Raw genomic sequence first — 10,597 nt, forward strand, 5'->3', positions numbered from 1 at the left:
TATGAGGTCATTCGTTACTCATTAGAAAAAATAATCCAATTTTTTTAGTTTGACCATTTACTTCAAGTATGCATCTTCCTGGCCTATGTTTAAACAAATGCTCATAGATATCAATTATTTAATAAATCATTTATGTATTGAATGTTTTTAAGTTTTATGCATGATAGATATAGTGTAAAAAGAGTCCTTTACTAGATGCATTGTGGGGAGGGTCTTCAGCTTAATTTGGTCGGTATTAATTAGTAATCAACCTAACTAGGTGCACTTTCTAAATTAAACCACTAAGAGTGGTATTTGGCCCCCCTTCAGCATCTCTCTATCTCAAGCAATGCGAGCCTTTAATCCAATTTCTATGTATTTGACAGGCAGAGATAATGACAGTGTTTATCAGACAGTAATTAATTTCCAACTAATTTAGTGCTTAACAAATCCTTTAAATGAGCTCCTTGTTGCTGGGCTCTTGCATATTTTATTTGGATAGATGCATCTATACTGTTTATTTTTCTCTTCTCATCTTCTTGCAAAGTTTCTCTTTATCATGCGTTCGCTTCTTGCTTGCATTCACTGCCATTAACCTTCGCCACCTCTCTTTTCTTGGACCATCAGGACCCTCATCCTCCTCCTCTCTCATTTATGTCCCTAGTTACTATCGATCTTTGCGGCCACCTTGAGTGATCCGTTGTTTGCCTGAGTATTTCGGAAAGTTCCAGTATTGAAGCACATATTTTGTGCTACTACACCTATTCTTCTTCAGTTTTTTTGTAGTAGTGCTTGGCACCATTGGTCGATCTGGAAACTTAACTGTTTTAGGAAGTGTAGGTATTTTTTGCCTTCCCTTTTTCCTGAATCAGCACTACAAGCAAAAAATAAAAAACAAGGTGGCTCCTTTTGATGCTTCAACCATCCTGCGAGTAAGATCTCATAGATTCTGCTAGAAGGCAGCGAACGGGGATGGGAGTGGAGGAGGAGAGGGACCAAAGCATTTGATTTTTAAAATGAGTTAAGAAACTAGATTAGATTCGGTGGTCTTCAAGCTTACACCTACTCGTACCAGGTATGACGCCAAATCCTTATCAACGCCTCTATTTCTTGTTCGATACTGAGGGATAGATCGAGGGATTTATATAGAAAGACCAGATGTCCGAGAGTGTGAAAATTTGAGATCTTGTCAGGTATTATTGTTTCTATGATGTGGAGATTTGAACCCAAAAAGTGATATCTAAAGATTTGATAATGGATGCATTTTATTTCTTGCTGGAAGACTTCTTTGATGCCGGAATATTACTTAATACAATATGTTTTATAAAGAGACTGAGAGTACTCTTCTCGATCAAGATTGACGCTTTCCTATTTTTCACGTGCAATGGGTAATAATTGAACTGTGATTTATTGATTGGTGATGGTAGTGGTGTTTCCTTTTCCAACTAGCTGGTATGAGTGTGATATCATTTTGATTTGTATGCATGCCTCTGTGGTAAACACTTCTAATAAACTTACGTACAATGTAGTTTGGTATACCGAATTTCTTTATACTAAAACTTCTGTATACCAAAACTTTGGTGTATCGAGTGTCGGCATACTAAAGTTCGCTAAATTGAAATTCTTTATATTGGTATACCAAACTTTGGTATACCGAAGTTTTGGTGTACCAAGTGTTGGTATACCAAACATCAGTAAAGGTATACTACGTGGTGGAAGAGGTGGGCTACCTCTGGAAGAAGATAGTGGAAGAACTTTAATAATATTTTTTAATCATTAATGTTTAGACAGAGACTGTTGAGCCCCTCATTTTAGAACTAACAGATTTTATCATCTGTATAATGTCTCTGTCTTTTTTGCGAGGGCAACTGTTCACATGGGGGTAGTCGGCGTCGGCTCGCAGGCTACATGTTTTGCCCCTCTTCTTCTTTATACGCTCCTCCCACCAGCAAGTAATCTTCATCTTCAACAATGGCTCTTGTGGTGGTGGTTATGATGATGACGCTCGTCGTTACCTGCGCTTCATTCTGGCTTCCGCTCTCTGCTCTACCGTCGATCACAGAGCCATTCGACGCCACGAAGCCTCCAAAGTCACCGCCGATCACAGAGCTACCACAACTGCTGCTTCCACCTCCACCACCCACCTTGCAGTCACCACTCACGACCTCCAATGAGCCCTTCAAGGCCCTCAAGCCCTCAAAGTCGGCTCCAAAGTTGCCCCCAAAGCCGTCGTCTCCACCGATTGAGCTGCTGCCAATTCAGCAGCCACGCAAACCGCTTCCACCACCCCCACCAACCCTGTGACCTATGAACCTTGTGAATTCATCCCTTTCTAGCTAGTAAATAATGTTAGGGATGATGTTTATCTAGTCCAGTTTAATGAAATTATGATGTTTTCAACTAAAAAGAATGCACTGTGCAAGGTTATTAAATGACTGTGCTAGACAGTATATTGATACGTCGACAGCAAAGTGGGACAAATATGATTTTCTAAACAAGATATCTGTCCCATTGTAGAATATTTAACTATAAACTTAAAAACTTGCACAGATCTCTTAAAAATATATGTAAGTCACTAAGAACTTACTAAGTTCTACAAGAAACAGAAACCTTGAATGAGGTTTCAAGGGCTTCTTTATAATTTTTTTCATCTTAATTAATAAGCATGTGAGTTTTAATTAAATCGTATACTAGAAAAAAAAAAAAGAAAGAAAAAAAAGGCAAAGACAAAGATAAAGTGTGAATAATCAAAATATCTATACATATTTTAATTAACGTAGTGAATTCAAGGGATTATAAATATTTTATTTAAATGAAACTAGTGAAAATTTGAGATCTTGTAAGGTATTATTGTTTCTATGATGTGGAGATTTGAACCAAAAAATTGATATCTAAAGATTTGATAATTGATGCATTTTATTTCCTGGTGGAAGATTATTTTGATGCCGGAATATTACTTAATACAATATGTTTTATAAAGAGACTGAGAGTACTCTTCTCGATCAACATTGACGCTTTCCTGTTTTTCACGTGCAATGGGTAAGAATTGATCTGTGATTTATTGATTGGTGATGATAGTGGTGTTTCCTTTTCCAACTAGCTGGTATGAGTCTGATATCATTTTGATTTGTGTGCATGCCTTGCTGTAGACACTTCTAATAAACTTACGTATACTGAAGTTTGGTATACCGAATTTCTTTATACTAAAACTTCTGTATACCGAAGATTTAGTGTATCTAGTGTTGGTATACTAAAGTTCGCTAAATTGAAATTCTTTATATTGGTATACCGAAGTTTTGGTGTACCAAGTGTTGGTATACCAAACTTCAGTATAAGTATACTGAGTGGTGGAAGAGGTGGACTCTTTGATATTATTTTTTAATCATTAATGTTTAGACAGTGAGCCCCTCATTTTAGAACTAACATATTTTATCATCTGTATAATGTCCCTGTCTTTTTTGCGAGGGTAACTGTTCACATGGGGGTTGTCGGCGCCGGCTCGCAGGCTACATGTACTGCCCCTCTTCTTCTTTATACGCTCCTCCCACTAGCTAGTAATCTTCATCTTCGACAATAGCTCTTATGGTGGTGGTTCTGAAGATGATGCTCGCCACTACCTGCGCTTCCTTCTGGCTTCCGCTCTCTGCTCCACCGCTGATCACAGAACCATTCGACGCCTCGAAGCCTCCAAAGTTATCGCCGATCACAGAGCTTCCACAGCTGCCGCTTCTACCTCCACCACCCACCTTGCAGTCACCACTCACGACCTCCAATGAGCCCTTCAAGGCCCTTAAGCCCTCAAAGTCGGCTCCAAAGTTGCCCCCAAAGCCGCCGTCTCCACCGATTGAGTTGCCGCCGATTGAGCTGCTGTTGATTCAACAGCCACCGCAGCCGCTTACACCACCCCCACCACCCCTGTGACCTGTGACCTGTGAACCTTGTGAATTCATCCCTTTCTAGCTAGTAAATAATGTTAGGGATGATGTTTATCTAGTCCAGTTTAATGAAATTATGAGGTTTTCAACGAAAAAAAATGCATTGTGCAAGGTTATTAAACAACTGTGCTAGACAGTATATTGATACGTCAACAACAAAGTGGGACAAATATGATTCACTAAACAAGATTTCTGTCGCATTGTAGAATATTTAACTATAAACTTAAAAACTTGCACATATCTTTTAAAAATATATGTAAGTCACTAAGAACTTACAAAGTTCTACGAGGAATAGAATCCTTGAATGAGGCTACAAGGGCTTCTTTATAATTTTCTTCATCTTAATTAATAAGCATGTGAGTTTTAATTAAATCATATACTAGAAAATAAAAGGAAAAAAAGAAAAAAAAGACAAAGACAAAGACAAAGTGTGAATAATCAAAATATCTGCACATATTTTAATTAACGTAGTGAATTCAAGGGATTATAAATATTTTATTTGAATGAAACTAGTGAAAATTTGAGATCTTGTAAGGTATTATTGTTTATATGATGTGGAGATTTGAATCAAAAAAGTGATATCTAAAGATTTGATAATGGATGCATTTTATTTCCTGGTGGAAGACTACTTTGATGCCGGAATTACTTAATAAAATATGTTTCATAAAGAGACTGAGAGTACTCTTCTCGATCAAGATTGACGCTTTCCTGTTTTTCATGTGCAATGGTTAAGAATTGAACTGTGATTTTTTTGATTTGGTGATTGTAGTGGTGTTTCCTTTTCCAACTAGCTGGTACGAGTGTGATATCATTTTGATTTGTGTGCATGTCTCTGCTGTAGACACTTCTAATAAACTTACGTAAACTGAAGTTTGGTAACCGAATTTCTTTATACTGAAACTTCGGTATACCGAAGATTTAGTGTATCAAGTGTCGGTATACTAAAGTTCGCTAAATTGAAATTTTTTATATTGAAACTTTGGTATACCAAAGTTTTGGTGTACCAAGTGTTGGTATACAAAAGTTCGGTATACCAAACTTCAGTATAGGTATACTGAGTTGTAACGACCCAACTCCTGGGTACTAATCTGTGAGCCGGATCGCTACATTAACTACTGAAGCTACTGTGCGGAAAACTGGGTAAAATAAAATTTCACTAACTGACTCGGTTAATCTGACAACTGATACACCATGCTGTTATAAAGAAGGATTCAAGACCCTTTCCGGTTGGTGTACATGTGCTAAGGAGGATACTTGACCTCCCATCTGAGCTAGGAACTCAGAACTAACTTCCCAGCTAGCTGCTGATCGATCCACGGATCGATCAACTTGCTACGATTCTGTGCCCTGCTGGATCGGTCTGCGGACCGATCTAGCAAAGGCTGGATCGGTCAGCAGACCGATCCAGGTGTGTCTGGATCGGTCTGCAGACCGATCCGAGCACCGAAACGCCGGATGCCTTACATTCGATGTTGGATCGGTCGGCCGATCGATCCGTGGAGACGATGAAGCTCAGATCCATCTGGATCGGTCGGTTGGCCGATCCGAGAAGGAAAATAACCGGATCGGTCTGGCGACCGATCCGCTTCGATAGTCTCGAACGACATCGAATTTCGATTTCCGACCGATTCGTGCCAAAATCGCATACACAAGTTCTAGATACATGAAAACACTCTAGCACGTAAATAATAACATTCTAAACATGATAATCTAAACAAAACATAGTTCACTAAGCTATAACACCTAGCAACAAGGCTAAGTCATAAAACTAGTCATGTTAAGTATCAAAATTGAAATGGAAGCGTATAGATCCCCAAGGATCTTTATTCCAAACCCCTTGCACACACACACATCATCGTAGCATCGCCCTCCAGCCTCCGCTAGTCCACTTTTCTTTTACCGGTATCTGCAGTATAAGAAAAGTAGCATCTGTAAGCTTAAAGCTTAGTAAGAAATCATCTACCTCACTAAAACATGCAACGATGCGATTATGTTTTTAAATCATGCTATTTGAAACATACTGAATATGCAAGCATGACATGGCATGGTATCATACAAAGCATAAACTGGAACTGAAACATGGCATAGCATATAAACTGAACATGAAACTGAACTAGTCATACATATATCTAAATCTGTACATGAACTCAAATCATGTAAACTGAACCTGAACTGAACTGAAAGCTAAATTAGTGTTCTCATCACTAGTTTCAAATTTGAAAACTATACATATAATAGATGAAAATACTAAACATGCTTTGTTGGGCCCAACAACTTACTGTGCGCGCATCCCTACGAGACCCGGGATTGCAAGTTCCGAATCCAAAGAGGTTACTAGGTTATCTGAACCTAGGGACGATGTGGGAGTCCAACCCATGGATATCTAATCCAAGTACAGTGCCAACTGAATAAAAGTAAAATATTGATCATTTTTTTACTTTGCTTTCTAGGTTATCCGAACCTAGAACTAGGTTATCTGAACCTAGAGGCTTGTGGGAGCCCACCCAATGGATATCTGATCCATATAGCTGTAATAACTGATAATAAACTGAATAAAATGTTTCTAATACATTTTACATGCTGTTAGGACGCCTACTAGTGCATCCTTCTGAACTGGGCATTCTACCGAATGCTTGGTGTGCACTAAAAGCACACCCTAAAACTGGAAACTGTAAAATTACTGAACTAACGCCAAAACTAACAAGCGAGAGCAATTATACTGCAGGTGAGGGGTTTCTTACCTCAATCGTAAGATTTTCTTACGATTCTAACCGCTAGGTTTTCCGGAAAACTGCTCCGTTCGACGAACCGCTTACGTCCTCGTGTTCCTCTCGCGGAGAAGAACCGACTTCGTGTTGGTGTTGTCGCCGGAAAGTGAACACACGATCCTAGGGAAGGAACCCTAGGTCTCCTTTGCTTTGTTTGCTGCGCCGAGAGAAAGAAACGGGAGAGGGAGAGGAGGCTTCGGTGAGGAGAGAAAAAAGCCGAACCCAAAAATAAAATAACCCAACCCCAACTTAAGTTTATATTTATATTAAATGGGTATCTAGGCCCAACTCAAATATAAATATAAATGTTTCCCTTCTCTTTCAGCACGGCCCTGCTGGGTTCAACTGGTTACTAAACTTATCCGTAAACCATAGGTCTCGGGTTCGATTCCCGCTTAAGCTATTTGCGGTTCTAATTATTTTTGCTACTTCCGCTACTCGGAAAATTCCGGAAAAATATCTAAAAATTCCAGAAAAATCATGGAATAATTCTAAAATAAATTCGGGAATTTTTCGGGCTTTACATGAGTGGTGATAGAGGTGGACTACCCGTGGAAAAAGATAGTGGAATATCTTTGATATTATTTTTTAATCATTAATGTTTAGACAGAGGCCGTTGAGCCCCCTCATTTTAGAACTAACAGATTTTATCATATGTATAATGTCCCTGCCTTTTTTTGTGAGGGTAACTGTTCACATGGGGGTTGTCGGCGCAGGCTCGTAGGCTACATGTACTGCCCCTCCTCTTCTTCTTTATAAGCTCCTCCCACCAGCTAGTAATCTTCATCGTCGACAATGGCTCTTGTGGTGGTGGTTCCGATGATGACACTTGTCGCGACTTGCGCTTCCTTCTGGCATACACTCTCTGCTCCACCGCCGATCACAGAGCCCTTCGACGCCTCGAAGCCTCCAAAGTCATCGCCGATCACAGAGCTGCCACAGCTGCCGCTTCCACCTCCACCACCCACCTTGCTGTCACCACTCACGGCCTCCAATGAGGCCTTCAAGGCCCCTAAGCCCGCAAAGTTGGCTCCAAAGTTGCCCCCAAAGTCGCCGTCTCCACCGATTGAGCTGCCGCCAATTGAGTTGCCGCCGATTCAGCTGCCACCACAGCCACTTCCACCACCCCTATGACCTATGACCTGTGAACCCTATGAATTCATCCCTTTCTAGCTAGTAAATAATGTTAGGGATGATGTTTATCTAGTCCAGTTTAATGAAATTATGAGGTTTTTCAACTAAAAAAAATGCATTGTGCAAGGTTATTAAACGACTATGCTAGACAGTGTTGGATCAAGAAGCGCTAGAAGGGGGGTGAATAGCGCTTGTGGCTTTCACACGTTTCGAAATTAAAAACACGACGAGTAATGCAGCGGAAATAATAAAAGAAATAAGCAATCACACAAAAGACGCCAAAGGTTTACTTAGTTCGGAGTCTAGGGCGACTCCTACTCCAAGGCCCACGATCATTGATCGCTTACGGTAGGCAACAATTGTATAGCGCAAAAGTGTACAAGAGTATCACAATTTTAACAATATTAAAAACTTATACCGACAACAAGAAATCTTAAAACTGAAGCTCCGGGTCGTCGACGGCTTATCGTAGCTTGGCTGGGGCATCTCGTTAGCAGCTAGTTGAAGACAGATGGCTTTTCAGATGCTCTACTTAGCTGCTGGTCGAAGTCCTTTTAAATAGCTCGTTGAGGGCGCCTCCAATGGCCCATGGAGGCGCCTCAAACCCAAACTTTTATCCTAACTTCGTCGCTGTCAATAAGCCTCTACAGCCGCAACTTATTCGCCTGAGGGCGCCTCCAATGCCCCATGGAAGCGCCTCCAAGAAGCAGTCCAAGGCGCCTCCAAGCTCCATGGATGCGCCTCCAGCTCCTCTGCACAGACATCTCATCTTTGCACCCGAGGCGGCTCCAAGCTCCATGGAGACATCTCGGACACTGTTCATCCGAGGCTTAACTTGTTCCTTTTGTACCTACAAGATACGTTAGTCCCAAAACAACACCGTACCTTGCAAGACAAAGTTAGAATGGATATAATCATGATAAATCAAGTGATCGATAGTCATCGAACTGTCCGGGTCTGACTTTAGATTTTCGACCGGAAACCCTAGGTCGACCTGACACCTACTGTTCCCTCTACGGGGAACACGTCTTCACCTACTCCTCTCATGAAAGATTACCTGATGCCAATCTGGTCCTCCAGATCGACTGGACTTTCTGCCTAGGGTTACCACCCCATGGGACCTAGGTTTACCGCCCCTTAGGGTTTTTCTCCACCTAGGGTTACCACCCCCTAGGACCTTTGGTTACCTCCCTTAGGATTTTCCTCCACATAGGGTTACCGCCCCTAGGACCTAAGGTTACTGCCCCTTAGGATTTTTCCTTCACCTAGGGTTACCACTCCCTAGGACCTAGGATTACCACCCCCTAGGGTTTTCACCCTGGCTAATCGCAGCTAGAACTTTTGCCTAAGAACACTTAGGACTTTCCTGCAATCTTCATTAGACATGTTAGATCACAAATAAACTTAACTTTGATTCCTTTGCCATTATCAAAATTTGGATTCGATCGTCGGATGCTTCCAACACCAACAATCTCTCCCTTTTTGATTATGGCAACTGAAATTCAAAGTTAAGTAAAAAGATAATAAAGAACAGACAGTGATAGCACAAGTATGAAAAGACAAGTATGAAATCAACATAAGCATAAATTCAGCATACAAAGCTCCCCCTAAATAGAAGCTTATAACAGCTCCCCCTTAATAAAAGTTCCCTTGAATTTTAAAATTTCAAGGATTTATGTTCTTAAATTTTCTTAAATTTCTTTAACTTTCTTTGAATTTTATACTCTCACCCTTTGCCATATATCAAAATAACCGAGAGAAACCATAACTTTTCAAAAATAATTATTATTTTATTTTTCAAAAAGATAGAGGGTTAAACATACTTTGATAAGCACTTAGCTTAACGAAATTGTACATAAAGACTTAGCTTTGAAAACATTCTAGAAGAGTTGTAATTTAAAAGCTAGGTCATAAATAATTTTAATTTTAAAGCTAAGTTAAAAATAACCTGAATTTTCGAAGACATGTCAAAAATAGTTTTAATTTTGAAGTCAAGTCAAATTTTTATTTTAAAGAAAAACTAATTTTAAAACCAACTCAAAATCACTCCCCCTTAATTAATATCTTAATAAATTCTTTGGGTACAGAAGTCCAAGCATGAGAGGTCAAAAAAATATTTATTTTCCTAACTTTCCATCTCACCCATTTTATGTTAACAAGCATGTTCAGCTTAGGAGTAAGCGTCAGATGGAATTATTTTTATATTTAATATTAAAAATAAGTTTTGAATTTTAAATAATTTTTTGAATGTTTTTTTAAGGAAATTTCAAAAAAATTCAAATAATTTTTTAAAGGATTTTTCAATAATATTTCAAATAATTTTTAAAGAATTTTACAATAATTGTTCAAATGATTTTCAAAGGATTTTTAAAATAATTTTTCAAATGATTTTCAAATGGCTTTCAAAGGGATTTTAAAAATGATTTTCAAAGGATTTTAAAATAATTTTTCAAATGACTTTCAAAGGGATTTTAAAAAAAAATTTAAATAATTTTTAAATGACTTTCAAAGGGATTTTAAAAATAATTTTTAAATGATTTTCAAAATAATTTTTAAATGACTTTCAGGGGGATTTTTAAAATAATTTCCAATTGATTTTCAAAGGGATTTTTAAAATAATTTTTAAATGATTTTCAAAATAATTTATCATATGATTTTCAAAGGATTTCAAAAATAATTTTAAAATAATTTTTAAAAGGATTTTCCAAATGATTTTCAAAATGATTTTAAAATTATTTTTAAAATTATTTTTTAAAATGATTTTCAGAGGGATTTTTAAAA

General features: G+C 38.5%; 2 protein-coding genes across 2 annotated transcripts; both read left to right on the plus strand.

Annotated features, from left to right (window-relative positions):
* The first annotated feature begins 1,950 nt into the window (after positions 1–1,950).
* LOC122048046 (classical arabinogalactan protein 9-like) lies at positions 1,951–2,283 on the plus strand. Its single transcript, XM_042609653.1, has one exon. It carries the CDS (start codon positions 1,951–1,953, stop codon positions 2,281–2,283), a length of 333 nt encoding a protein of 110 aa, XP_042465587.1.
* A 5,194-nt stretch (positions 2,284–7,477) lies between these two features.
* LOC122048047 (36.4 kDa proline-rich protein-like) lies at positions 7,478–7,816 on the plus strand. The gene has a single exon (XM_042609654.1). It carries the CDS (start codon positions 7,478–7,480, stop codon positions 7,814–7,816), a length of 339 nt encoding a protein of 112 aa, XP_042465588.1.
* The last annotated feature ends 2,781 nt before the right edge of the window (positions 7,817–10,597 follow it).

This window comes from Zingiber officinale, chromosome 2B (genome assembly GCF_018446385.1).
Source record: "Zingiber officinale cultivar Zhangliang chromosome 2B, Zo_v1.1, whole genome shotgun sequence".
Classification (NCBI taxonomy): Eukaryota; Viridiplantae; Streptophyta; class Magnoliopsida; order Zingiberales; family Zingiberaceae; genus Zingiber; species Zingiber officinale.